Raw genomic sequence first — 14,554 nt, forward strand, 5'->3', positions numbered from 1 at the left:
TAGCTGGACAGAGTTTCTCTCCTCACCCTCTTAGATCCCCTTCTTTCTCGGTTGGAGAGGATCCACCACTCTACTGGATCTCTCATCCCCGGATCTTTTTTTTTTAAGCTTTAACTTTCGGGAGATTCTTCTTACTTAGATCGCTTAAAGTCCTTCTAATGACTGAAACCTCTCTCCCTTCCTTGCTGAGAAAGCTGCCTAGTGAAGGATCTGCCTCCTTTTGGGGCCAGATCCGGGAATCCACTCCCCCAAATCTTTGCCTCTTTCCTATCTTTCCTATGCCCCTTCATAGGAACAGGAGATTTAGAGGAGATTTAGAGATTCGTAGTTTGCTCAGAAATTGATATTTTTCCATCTCTCTCTCTCTTCCTCCGGAATATCTTTCTGGCCGATCCCCTTCTTAAGGTGCCCAGCTTGCCTTGGGCAGGTGAATGGATCCTGTAGATCCACTGGGGGAATCAAGTAGCATTTTTTCCGTGCACGCATGATATTTCCTTCTCTTTTGACCACTTGCTGTGGATGCGTTCTGAGGGCACGGGGAGAGCTGGGTCACTTTGATTCTTGGTGGGGCGGAATTCAGACCCTCCCCATAAATTGATCCTTTCGAGACCACCTTGGCAGCTTGGGTGGACCACAACTCCCAGAATCCCCCAGCCAGCATAGCTGCCTCAAGGGCCAAATTCTTACAATGTGTCCAACTGGAGTAACCTTTCAGAAGGACCGAGGGTCTCAATGTATTCTTTATTTTTCACCCAGAAAACCCGCTCTAAACTCGACTGCAGGAAATACAACTTTAGTAACCGAGTAGTTGATGCACGGAACTCCCTACCTGACTCTGTAGTACCATCACCTAATCCCCAAAACTTGACCCTTAGACTATCCATTGTTGACCTCTCCCGATTCCTAAGAGTTCAGTAAGGGGCGTACATAAGTGCACCAGCATGCCTTCTGTCCCCTGTCCTAAAGTTTCTCTTTTACTATTATCATGTATATAAATATTATTATATCTTTGTATACCACCAATACGTACTTGACAAAATAAATAAATAAAATAAAATAAATAAATAAACTGAGATGTTCAGCAAATAAATTTGATAGAATAGAATAGGAATAGAATAGAATAAAGAATAGAATAGAATAGAATTATTTATTGGCCAAATGTGATTGGACAACGAAGGAATTTTTCTTTGGTGCAGATGCTCTCAGTGGACATAAAAGAAAAAGAGACATTTGTCAAGAATCATGTGGTCCAACACTTAATGATTGTCATAGGGGTCAAATAAGCAATGAAGAAACAATCAATATTAATAAAAATCTTAGGATACAAGCAACCAGTTACAGTCCTACAGTCCTAAGTGGGAGGAAATGGGTGATAGGAATGATGAGAAAAAACTAGTAGAAATAGAAGTGCAGACTTAGTAAATAGTTTGACAGCATTGAGGGAATTATTTGTTTAGCAGAGTGATGACGTTCGGGGAAAAAGTGTCCTTGTGTCTAGTTGTCTTGGTGTTCAGTGCTCTATAGCGACATTTTGAAAGTAGGAGTTGAAACAGTTTGTGTCCAGGATGCGAGGGGTCAGTAATTATTTTCACAGCCCTCTTTTTGACTCGTGCAGGTCCTCAATGGGAGGCAGGTTGGCAGCAATTGTTTTTTCTGTAGTTCTGCAGAAAGATAGAAAGATAGAAAGATAGATAGAAAGATAGAAAGACAGAAAGATAGGTAGACAGACAGACAGACAGATAGAAAGTTAGTTAGATAGAAAGATAGAAAGATAGAAAGATAGATAGAAAGATAGAAAGATAGGTAGGTAGACAGACGGACAGACAGACGGACAGACAGACAGATAGAAAGTTAGATAGAAAGATAGAAAGATAGAAAGATAGATAGATAGATAGATAGATAGATAGATAGATAGATAGGTAGGTAGGTAGGTAGGTAGGTAGGTAGGCAGGCAGGCAGGCAGGCAGGCAGGCAGGCAGGCAGGCAGGCAGACAGACAGACAGACAGACAGACAGACAGACAGAAAGTTAGATAGAAAGATAGAAAGATAGAAAGAAAGATAGAAAGATAGAAAGATAGAAAGATAGAAAGATAGGTAGGTAGGCAGACAGACAGACAGATAGATAGATAGAAAATAGATAGAAACAAAGATAGATAGGTAGGTAGGCAGGCAGGCAGGCAGACAGATAGATAAATAGAAATATAGGTAGGTAGGTAAGTATTATACAGGTAGGTAGGTAGATAGAGACAGACAGGTGATACAGGTAGGTAGAAAGATAGATGGATGATAGAGAGACAGACAGACAGACAATAGATAAATACAGCATGCTTTTGATCGGGGTTTAGCAGCATATAAGACGGAATCAGCAACTTTGAGCAACAGATTGAGCTGGGGACACAAGTAGGGCTTGATGGAGCTTCCCATTTCAGGCGCAGTCTACTTCAAACCACAGGATTGGGAGACGAGAGCCGTTGCCCCCTCCCTCTTCTGAACCCCCAGAGATGGGGTTGTTTCAAGGGGGGAAACGAAATCGGTCGATGCTCCTAATCCATCCTGGCACAATTGGTAGGAATTTCTAAGAAAGAAGTCAAGGGAGGGTTGGGGGCAGAATGATAAACTACTCGCTCCCTGCTCAGCCGAGGAGTTACTCCCCCCCCACCTCCCTCCCTCCTTCATTTAATTAATGTGATTTATCATTCCAGACTTCTGCATTTAGATGGTACCACAAACAACAATTTGATTCTTCCTGTATTGGTTGAGGTGGAAACTTTCAAGGGGGGGGGGGAAGAGAGTGAATTTGGAAATGTTAAATCACTGTGGCAGGAGTGGAGCTTTTTGTGTGTGTGTGTTTGTGTGTGTTTCTGCATGGGTGCTGGTGTGCAGACTTTTGTCAGACAAAGAACAGACCTGAATCTAAGCTTTTCCAAGGTCATGCCTTTTTTTATTGAATATCTGAGTAAAAGAATTCCATTTATCATCCCCTGCTGCTACTTAAGGCAGAAGCCCCCTAAGGAAACTCAAAGAGTGGGCCATTTTGTGGCACGGAGAACGAGGCATCAAAGGCTCAGGGGTCGTGTATAAACGGGGTGCCACCGATCCATCCAGTCGGGCGTTTTCATTCTGGTCGGGCAATGTTGTAAAGCCCACAAAGAGAAGCTGGGAAATTTCCCAGATATTCTGCTACTGAACCTGGAAGCTCCACTTATTGGTTGGTAACCACTGCTGCCTTCTGTGGCTTTGGCAAACTCAGATTTTAGCAGATCCTTTGGCAATACTGGAATGGAATGGAATATAGAGAATAGAGAATAGAATAGAATAGGAATAGAAAATATAATAGAAGAGAATAGAGAATAGAATGTAGAGAATATAATAAAATAGAAAATAGAACCTGGCTGCAATCCAACCACAACAACATATTCGTTCGTTCGTTCGTTCATTCATTCATTCATTTATTCACTTACTTTCTTACTCTCTTACTCTCTTTCTTACTCTCTTACTTTCTTACTCTCCTTCTTTCTTTTTCCTTTCTTTCTTTCCTACTTATTCTCTTTCTTACTCTCTTACTCTCTTACTTATTTGGATTTTAGGCCGCCTTTCTCCTATGAACTCAGGGCGGCTTACAACATAATCAAATGCAAATGCAAAGTGTGAGATACATATAATACAGAAACACTCAACTGACATTCATTCATAATCATTAGTTCACATCCATTGGCCAGGGCATGGAGTAATGCTCAAATGGCCCCAGGCCTGCTGGCAAAGATGTGTTTTTAGGGCCAGGAAGGTGGAGGCTCCCTACTAGCATTGATGATGTTCCCATGTATATAAGAGCATAAGAACCTAAGAAGAGCCAGGCTGAATCAGGCCAAAGCCCATCGAGTCCAGCACTCTGTCCCACAGTGGCCCAACAATTGTCCATGGGGATCTTGAGCAGAAAGAGAAGGCAAAACCCTCCCTTTCCCTTGACCCCCAATAAATGGGACCCAAGGGAACCCTGCCTGCCTCAACCAACATAGAGGCGCCACTTGGGCATCCATAGGGCCATCAAATGTCTACGAGAAACCAGCCAAATTCGGAGGACACCCAGGATCCCAACGTTCAAACTTTGAGTCACAAATATTTTCTTCTGGGAGAAAAGATTTGAGTTTCTTCTTTTCCCACGAAATGTTAGGACGAACCAAGGTTTGAATTCTTCCAGCGGGCTTTTGCAACTGGTTCCCTCAACCATGTTTCTTCTTCTGTGTTCAGTTCTGGAGACCTCACCTACAAAAAAGATATGGACAAAATCGAACGGGTCCAAAGACGGGCTACAAAAATGGTGGAAGGTCCTAAGCATAAACTTATCAGGAAAGACTTCACGAACTCCATCTGTAGAGTCTGGAGCAGTGTTTCCCAACCTTGGCAACTTGAAGATATCTGGACTTCAACTCCCAGAAGTCCCCAGCCAGCATTCTGTCTGGAGGACAGAAGGGAAAGGGGGGACACGATTGAAACATTTAAATAGGTTAAAGGGTTAAATAAGGTTCAGGAGGGAAGTGTTTTTAATAGGAAAGTGAACACAAGAACAAGGGGGCACAATCTGAGGTTCGTTGGGGGAAAGATCAGAAGCCACGTGAGAAAATATTATTTGACTGAAAGAGTTGTAGATGCTTGGAACAAACTTCCAGCAGACATGGTTGGTCAATCCACAGGAACTGAATTGAAACAGGCCTGGGATAAAAATAGATCCATCCTAAGATAAAATGCAGGAAATGGTATAAGGGCAGACTAGCCATGAGGTCTTTTTCTGCCGTCAATCTTCTATGTTTCTATGCTTCTCCACAGGCACCCCTTGTTCCCTCTACTCGCCCTGGTGTTTGAGAAATGTGAATTGGCCACTTGCTCTCCCAGAGATACGTCTGGTTCTTATCCAGGAGGAGACGTCTGCTCATCGGATTCCTTCAATGAAGACATCGCTGTCTTTGCCAAACAGGTTGGTTTCCGCAGTTATTTGTGGCCCACTTGGCCTTTTTTAAAAGCCGCTCTTCATTAGGCCTCCTGGAAGCGGTTTTGAACCCATGACAGGTGGCAGGTGATGGACTCCTTATAAGCCTGCATTGAATTAATGTCTTGTTATAAAATCTGATAGAAACCCTTTTTAAAAAAATCTTAGATAAAAATATTTGGCACGAAGAAGTGGTGGTGTATTTTAGAAGATAAGGAATTCAGATGTGATGATAGACAATAGATAGATATAAAGATAGATAGATAGATAAATAAATAGATATGATATAGATTAGATAGGTAGGTAGATAGATAGATAGATAGATAGATAGATAGATAGATAGATAGATAGATAGATAGAAAGATAGATATTTTTATTTATTTATTTATTTATTTATTTATTGGATTTGTATGCTGCCCCTCTCCGCAGACTCGGGGCGGCTAACAACAATGATAAAAAACAACATGTAACAATCCAATTTAATAAAACAACTAAAAACCCTTATTATAAAAACCAAACATACAAACAAACATACCATACATAACTTGTAAATAGATAGATAGATAGATAGATAGATAGATAGATAGATAGATAGATAGATAGATAGATATGTGTACAACTGGAGTAAACTTTTAGAAGGACGGAGGATCTCAATGTATTATTTATTTTTTACCTGGAAAACCACTCTAAACTTGACTGCAGGAAATATGACTTTAGTAACCGAGTAGTTGATGCATGGAACTCACTATCTGACTCTGTAGTATCATCACCTAACCCCCCAAACATTTACCCTTAGACTGTCCACTGTTGACATCTCCCGATTCCTAAGAGGTCAGTAAGGGGCGTGCGTAAGTGCACCAGAGTGCCTTCCGTCCCCTGTCCTAACGTTTCTCTTTTACTAGTATCATGTATACTGCTCAAAAAAAAAAAAGGGAACTCTTAAACAACACGATACAACTCCAAGTAAATCCAACTTCTGTGAAATCCAACTGTCCACTTAGGAAGTAACACTGATTGACCATCCATTTCACCTGCTGTTGTGCACATTCAACTTTGTACAGAACAAAGTATTCAATGAGAATATTTCCTTCATTCAGATCTAGGATGGGTTCTTTGAGCGTTCCCTTCATTTTTTTGAGCAGTGTATATGAATATTATTATATCTTTGCATACCACCAATACGTACTTGACAAAACAAACAAATAAAATAAATAAAATCAATGTGTTTTCTCGGCTCACATCGGTCCAGAAGCCTCTGTGTTATTTCTAGCTGAGAAACCATCCTTCAAACCCAAATTATACCCGGTTTGACCTTGACGTCTCGAGGTCTTGCATAAAGTGGAAGAAAACAGCCATGCCAAGACTTCCCTGCAGCTTCCTCTCTCTCTCTCTCTCTTGGCCTGATATGCAGGCCAGAAGAATGAAATTCTCCACCCCCTTCTTGAGTGGAGGCACCCGTTGACCTGAGACTTTTTTTGATTAAAAATCCACATTTAGGATGATTCATCGGCTGGCTAACACGATCCATCCATCAACGTTTCAAAGCAACTGTGCTTTAGGAGTGGGGGGGAAAATAAATTCCATGCCTGGAACAAGCAAAGGGCATTTGTATGTTAGAAGATGGAATAATAATAATAATATTACCCTTATGTTCTTTGGTTGAAAAACTGGGGTTTAAGAGGGAGGAGATCGGGTACTTGCAAAAGGAACCCTCAATCTGAGTCTTGTATTGGCAGTTCTGTGTTAGCAAAAACCTCAGAAGAGAAGGATTTAGAGGCTGTGATTTCTGACAGTCTCAAAATGGGTGAACTGTCAGGCAGTAGGGAAAGTGAGTAGAATGCTTGGCTGCATAGCTAGAGGTATAACAAGCAGGAAGAGGGAGATTGTGACCCCGCTGTATAGAGCGCTGGTGAGACCACATTTGGAATAATACTGTGTCCAGTTCTGGAGGCCTCACCTACAAAAAGAGATGGACAGGTCCAAAGACGGGCTACAAAATTGAACAGGTCCAAAGACGGGCTACAAAATTGAACAGGTCCAAAGACGGGCTACAAAATTGAACAGGTCCAAAGACGGGCTACAAAAATGGTGGAAGGTCTTAAGCATAAAACGTATCAGGAAAGACTTCATGAACTCAATCTGTATAGTCTGGAGGACAGAAGGAAAAGGGGGGACACGATCGAAACATTTAGATACATTAAAGGGTTAAATAAGGTCCAGGAGGGAAGTATTTTTAATAGGAAAGTGAACCCAAGAACCAGGGGCCACAATCCAAGGTCACTTGGGGGAAAGATCAGAAGCCAACGTGAGAAAATATTATTTGACTGAAAGAGTAGTAGATCCTTGGAACAAACTTCCGACAGACGTGGTTGGTAAATCCACAGTAACTGAATATTAAACATGCCTGGGATAAACATAGATCCATCCTAAGATAAAATACGGGAAATAGTATAAGGGCAGACGAGATGGACCAGGAGGTCTTTTTCTGCCGTCAGTCTTCTATCTAAACAAGTGGGGAGGGGGGAGAGCATAATCTTTTCCTTCCGTTTTTGGATTTTCATGGCTGGATTTTCCACCCTGTGAGGATTTAAAACCTAAATTAATTAAAAAGTTGTGTTGCCTGATGCTTTAAAAATGCAAGAGGTGGAGATGGGAGAAATTACCTAGATTGAATAGTCAAGAAGAAGATGCAGGCAGGGAGGCAAGTCCCCCCCCCCAAAAAAAATAGCATAGCAATTAAAGTACCGAAGTGGGCAAGAGATGATGGATAGACGGGTTTCCTTTGTTATTGTTCGGACTTGCTTCTCTCTCTCTCTTTCTCTCTTTCTCTCTCTCTCCTTCCTTTTTTAGGTAGGTAACACAATTAGAAGTTAGGTATGTGATAGTTAGGTGTTGCTTCCTAAGCGGACAGTTTGATTTCACAGAAGTTTGATTTACTTGGAGTTATATTGTGTTGTTTAAGTGTTCCCTTTATTTTTTTTAAAAAATTATTTATATATTTATTGATTGATTTTTATATTTATTTATATTTATATTCATTTATTTATATTGATTGTCTAATTAGGTAGGTTAGGTAGAAAGAAAGCACATTTTAATAAAAGGGTGATATGATTAAAACAATAAGAGAAATAAGAGAAAAAGGAATATTAGTATATATATATATGTGTGTGTGTGTGTGTGTGTGTGTGTGTGTGTGTCACATGTTTTTTTGCTGAATTTGAAAATTAAGGGAGACTGGGATAGATCTATTTCGGCCTTATTTTGGCCTCATCAGCTAGCCATACCCTCACACTGGGACTTGAACCTGCAACCTTTGCCTTGTAAGGCAGAGAATTATCCTCTAGGCCAGTGATTTTCAACCTTTTTTGAGCTACGGTACATTTTTTACATATACAAAATCATGGGGCACATTGAAAGGGGGGGGGGGCTAAAAAAAGTTTGGACAAAAAAATTCTCTCTCTCTCTTCCTCTCTTTCGCTCTATTTCTCTCCCTCTTTCTCTCTCTTCCTTCCTTCCTCTCTCTCTCCATCCCTCTTTTGTTCTCTCTTCCTCCCTTCCTCTTTTTGCTCTCTTTCTCTCTCTCACCTTCCCTCCCTTTCTTTCTCTCTCTCTTTCTTTCTTTCTCTCTCTTTCTTTTTCTCTCTTTCTCTCTCTCTCTCTTTCTTTCTCTCTCTCTCTCTCTCTTGCTGAGCTTCGCGGCACAGCTGACCATGTCTCGCGGCACACTAGTGTGCCACGGCACACTGGTTGAAAAACACTGCTCTAGGCTACAGTATCCAATCCCTTCAGCTCTGCACCAGGGAAGGGTTACATATTTTTGTGTCGAATCACCCTGGTGTATCGAAGGAACATCACAGCTCCTTTATATATATATATATGTATGTATATATACACACACACACATATATAATAAAATGAAAGCAATAACAAGAGTAAACACGGAATAAATGGATAAGGATAGATTATAACTTAACATAAATATGTATTAATATTAGCAATACCTAAGTTGGTTGAATGTAATAAGTACAATTAGTTCTACTCTTTTTATTTGTACTTAGAATATTTGATACCAAGGTGCCACGCTGTTATTGCATTGATAAATGTATATAAAACAAAATTTAAAAAAACTTTGGGAGGGGGGATAGAGATGCTTTAAAAATGCCCTACGCAATTAAAATGAGGAATGGAAGCCCACAGCATCCCAGCTTAGAGTGGGGGAAAAAAAAGAGGCTAACTTGCTTTTCAATTGCCCCCAGTCCTTTTAAAAAGAAAAAAAAGAGGATTTGGAGGCCTCTGGTTTTACAAACTGCTTTGTCCTGGAGGGAGAATGAGAAAGTGCCTTTCTAAAAACTTCCCCGGGGTGTGTGTTTTTAAACAGAAGGAGCGAATTCAAAGGGGGGGATATAGCCTCTTGGCCTCTTGAAAACTCTTTAAAGTAGCCACTTCCGAGAATTTTTTTGGGGGGGGGAGTTTGATAACCCCCCCTACATCCGAAGTATCCAAGAGCTCTTGGATGTGTAAGATTTTATTAGATTTTATCAGATTTTATCAACTGACTTTGTGTTTCCAACAGGGGTTCTCTCTCTTCTTTCTCTTTCTCTTTCTCTCTCTCTCCCTCTTTGTTTCTTTCTTTCTTTCTTCTTTTTTCTTTCTTTCTTTCTTCTTTTTTCTTTCTTTCTTGCTTCTTTCTTTCTTCTTTTTTCTTTCTTTCTTTCTTCTTCTTTTTTCTTTCTTCTTTCTTCTTTTTTCTTTCTTTCTTTCTTCTTTTTTCTTTCTTTTTCTTTTTCCTTCCTTCTCTCTCTCTCTCTCCCTCTCCCTCTCTCTTTCTCTCTCTATCTCCCTCTCTCTCTCTCTTTCTCTCTGTGTTGGGGGGACTTGGAGGAATTTTAGCAAAAGAAGAAGGTAAGGGCCGTGCATAAGCGCACCAGTGTGCCTACTGCCCCTAGCCTAACATTCCTTCTTATCAGTACCCATCTCATGTATATAAATGTTCTGGCTGGCCTCAATAAACAGTGAGGCCATGCAGAACAATAAACAATGATATATCTATGTATATTACCAAAAGGTACTTGTCAAATAAATAAATAAAATATTATTACACTGGTCAACACACCCAAAAAATCATCCGCAAAGGTAATATGTCTGTTTTATGGAGTTTGATGTGAGGATTCCAAAAGTAGGCTTGGTTTTGCTCTATCACATAAAGGGTCTGATATAGAAGCATTTTGCTACGTTTTCAACGTATGTGATAATTACTGTTTTCTTAACATCACCAGTTTATTTCCTATACGTTATAATAATGATGCTGATCTGTGGAAACTATGCCCGCTACAGAAAAACTATATACGTTTTTGAAATCAGAACAAAAAAATGATTCAGAAAAGTATAAGGTCAACTGCAATGATTGCAAAAAAATTATTTTTTGTAGACATGTGTTGTTGTTGCTGTTGTTCTTATTATTGTTGTTCTTATTATTGTTGTTGTTCTTGTTGTTCTTGTTGTTGTTGTTATTATTATTATTATTGTTATTGTTATTGTTGTTGTTGTTATTATTATTATTATTATTATTATTATTATTATTATTATTATTATTTGGATTTATGTGCCGCCCCTCTCCGAGGACAGCATGTAAATAAAATAAATAAAAGAGACAACTTCGGAAAATAAAATGCACAAATTTTTTTGAGGGGGCAGCTGGAATTCTGCAAAGGGAGAAAAATCACTTTGTTTGCCGTTTGCTTTGTGGGGGGTTTTTCCCCCTGGGAAATGAGAAAAACAGATTTCATTTTAGAGTTGTTGTTTTTTTTCCCCCTTTCTTTCCAACAATGCACGGCTTAGATTTCCCTCTGTGGTTTTTTCCCCCTTACTAACTCTCCTTCCCTTTTCTTCCGCCTCTCCATCCCTGCTCCCTCCTTCCCGATGTCTCTCTCTTTTTTTTTTAGGTTAGGACAGAAAAACCTTTATTTTCTTCCAATCCTGAACTGGATAATTTGGTAAGGATGCTACTTGTTCCCTTTTAAAAACAAAACAAGACAAAAGACCTGTTGTCCTTCGTCCAACTTTGTTTTCATACACTCTCTGTTTATTTCTCTTTTCCCTTGTAATGATTCCCCCTTTCATTTCTCTGTCTGCTGAATTGGTCCTTCCTCTTTGTACATACCTCCGCAGAAGTGAAGGGCTGCAAAAATTTTTACCACCACGCTGTGGGGGTAGCTTATTTTGTGGGTGTGGCTTTTGCTGGCCATGTGACCAGGTGGGAGTGGCTTGATGGTCATGTGACTGGGTGGCAGCTTAAAGGTCATGTGACTGGCTTAAAGGTGGCCAACTTTACGTCACTCACGTCAAGGGTTTGGGTTAGGGTGCCTGGCCTCTCCTAGCCTCAAAGAAATACAATTTCCCTCTCTATTTACTATTACTGAACATCCAAAATACAGTGTTCCCTCGATTTCCGCGGGGGATGCGTTCCGAGACCGTCCGCGAATGTCGAATTTCCGCGAAATAGAGATGCGGAAGTAAATACACCCTTTTTGGCTATGGACAGTATCACAAGCCTTCCCTTAACACTTTAAAACCCTAAATTACCATTTCCCATTCCCTTAACAACCATTTACTCACCATTATTACTGGTACTCACCATTGACTAAGACACTTAGTGATCCTGATATTTATAAACATAATTATTTATTAACAATAATTATTTATTTTGTTATTTATTTGCAAAAATTATTAGTTTGGCGATGACATATGACGTCATGGGGGGGGAAAACCGTGGTATAGGGAAAAAACCGCAAAGTATTTTTGAATTAATATTTTTTGAAAAACCATGGTATAGGCTATTCGCGAAGTTCGAACCCGCGAAAATCGAGGGAACACTGTACACTCTTTAATTCTATGTATATATTATTATTATTATTATTATTATTATTATTATTATTATTATTATTATGACAATGATGAGGCTATTATATTATTATTATTATTATTATTACTATTATTACTATTATTACTATTATTATTATGCTTTGCTGGCTGAGGAATTCTGGGAGTTGAAGTCCACAAGTCTTAAAGTTGCCAAGGTTGGAGAGACCCCTGTTCTAACCTACCTTTGAAACCAGCTTCAAAATTGCCCCAAAATGAATTGTTCCCTTTTCAAGGTGAGATGTAGAGATCACACCTGCCTCCTTGTCCAATTCACGAAGGGTCCACTGACGATTCTCATTGGAATGATTCCCATCGTGAACTTCTCTGGGTTGAAACCTTAAAACCTGGCCAACCTATTACACGCCCTGACCCAACGCATCCCAAATAAGTCATTTATGCTCTGTGGAAATTCATTTCCAGAAACAAACATACGTTTGCATGGTAATCTGCAATCAATCTCCTTTTTGCAATTTTGTAGATGATCCAGGCTATTCAAGTGCTGAGGTTTCATCTCCTGGAGTTAGAAAAGGTAAGGGCGGGTTTTGTTTACTACCAGTTCTGTGGGCGTGGCTTGGTGGGTGTAGCAGTGGAAGGATACTGCAAAATCCCCCTTTGCTCCCGATCCGCTGGGAGTCAGGAGGCGGAGAATAGATGGGGGCGGGGCCAGTCAGAGGTGGTATTTATGGGTTCTCTGAATTGGTCAAAATTTACACTACCAGTTCTCCAGAACCAGTAAGAACCTGCTGATTCCGACCTCTGGGTATTTCTTCTGAAGTTTGGTTTGTCGTTTGCCCCTCCTCCCCTCCACTTCCACTCTCCCCACTAACCTCCAAAAATAAAATAATAAAATAAAATAAAATAGTAAAGTTAAAGTTGTGAGTTAAAGTTACAGTTAAATTTGTTAGTTAAAGTTAAGGTTAAGATTAAGGTTAAGGTTGCTAGTTAAAGTTAAGGTTAAAGTTAAAAAGCAAAAGGAAAAGCAAAATAAAACCCACGAGCTAGAAAGTTTGCAAACAAAGCAAGAAATTTGTTTTATGGTGTGTGTGTGTGTGTGTGTGTGTGAGAGAGAGAGAGGGTGTTTTACCTTTCCTCTGCTTTGCTTTACTTTTTCTTTCTTTCTCTTCCTTCCCTCCCCCTCCCTCTCCTTTCCCTTCTTCCTCCTTCCTTTCTCCTTCCTTCCTTCCCTCCCTCCCTCCCTTCCTCTTTCTTTCTTTCTTTCTTTCCTTTTTCTTTCTTCCTTCTTCCTTTCCTTCTCCCTCCCTCCCTTCCTCTTCCTTCCTTCCTCTTCCTTCCTTTTTCCTTCCTTCTTCCCTTCCTTCCTTCCTCCTTCCCTTCCCTTCATTTCTTATCCCTTCCTTTCCTTTCCTCCTTTCCCTTCCAGGTCCACGACCTCTGCGACAACTTCTGCCACCGCTACATCACCTGCCTGAAGGGCAAGATGCCCATCGACCTGGTCATCGACGACCGAGACGGGGGCTCCAAGTCCGACCTGGAAGACTTTGGGGGGGCTTGTCTCTCCGACCAGGTGGGTCCAAAGTCCGGCAGCCTTTTGGGGCCCAAAGAGCCGAGGTGGACAATGGCCCCACTTTGCCCTCTGCCCGCAAACTGCCCAGGGCTGGGGCTGGGGGCAGAGGACGGGCATGGATAGGGACCGAGATGGCAGACCCCGAGTAAGCCTCCCCTCCCTCAGCGGTGGCATTTGGGGGGGCGTGATCCCTGCAGCTGTGTCCGATGGCAGCATCCGCCTGCCAAAGGAGGGCTACTAAGGCGGAAGGGGGACGTGTGCTCCCCCCCCCGTGGCTCTGAGTGCTAGCGGAGTCCAGCAGAATTCTGCTCCTGCACCTGGGCAGGTGGAGAAATCATGCGCGGACACACAGGGGTGCCCATGGGGGGGTTGTTTCTTTCTTTCTTTGTTTCTTTCCTTCCCTTTTCTTTCTTTCTTTCTCTCTTTCTTTTTCTTTCTTTCTTTTTTCTCTCTTCTTTCCTTTCTTTTCCTTCCCTTCCCTTCCCTTCTTGACTTTTTTCTTTCTTTTTTCTTCCTTCCTTCCTTCCTTCCTTCCTTCCTGTCTTTCTTTCTTTCTCTCTCTTCTTTCCTTCCCTTCCCTTCCTGTCTTTCTTTTTCTCTCTCTCTTCTTTCCTTTCTTTTCCATTCTTTTCCTTCCCTTCCCTTCCCTTCCCGACTTTCTTTCTTTCTTTCTTTTTTCTTTCCTTCTTTCTTTCTTTCTTTCCCTTCATTTCATTTCCTCTCCTGTCCTTTCCTGCATGTCCATGCATGATTCCTCTACCTGCCCAGGTGCAGTAACAGAACTGCACTGGACTCCACTAGCCCTCAGAGCCACGGGCGGGGGGCAGCACCCGTCCCGCCTTAGCAGCCCTCCTTTGCCCCCCCCCCCCAGCTCTCCAAAGGTGGGGAATCCTCCGAGAGGCCCTGACTTCCATGGGTCTTTCGTCTGACAGCATCGCCACATGTGGAAGCCTTTATCTTCCCCCGCAGATGTGCCGCTTTGGGCAGGAATCGGATTTCTTGCACAGAGGCTGCTTGGGGGGGGTCTTGCATGGCTGGGCCGTTCAAAAGGGCAGTTGCCCCACGACTCGTATTGGCCACAGCAGGGTTGCCATTCTGTTGGCTTGGGGTTTAATTCTTTTGC

General features: G+C 41.4%; 1 protein-coding gene across 2 annotated transcripts in view; it reads left to right on the plus strand.

Annotated features, from left to right (window-relative positions):
• Window positions 1-14,554, plus strand: part of MEIS3 (Meis homeobox 3) — a 38,477-nt gene that overhangs the window by 8,245 nt on the left and 15,678 nt on the right. Inside the window, exons 3-6 of one of the 2 annotated variants that reach the window (XM_070764685.1) lie at window positions 4,826-4,973; window positions 10,928-10,978; window positions 12,385-12,435; window positions 13,288-13,431. In XM_070764685.1, the coding sequence (XP_070620786.1) occupies window positions 4,826-4,973; window positions 10,928-10,978; window positions 12,385-12,435; window positions 13,288-13,431 (394 nt within the window). The remainder of the gene's footprint in view (window positions 1-4,825; window positions 4,974-10,927; window positions 10,979-12,384; window positions 12,436-13,287; window positions 13,432-14,554) is intronic. The other variant, XM_070764686.1, reaches the window with a different exon arrangement.

The sequence above is a fragment of the Erythrolamprus reginae genome, chromosome 11 (assembly GCF_031021105.1).
Source record: "Erythrolamprus reginae isolate rEryReg1 chromosome 11, rEryReg1.hap1, whole genome shotgun sequence".
Taxonomy (NCBI): domain Eukaryota; kingdom Metazoa; phylum Chordata; class Lepidosauria; order Squamata; family Dipsadidae; genus Erythrolamprus; species Erythrolamprus reginae.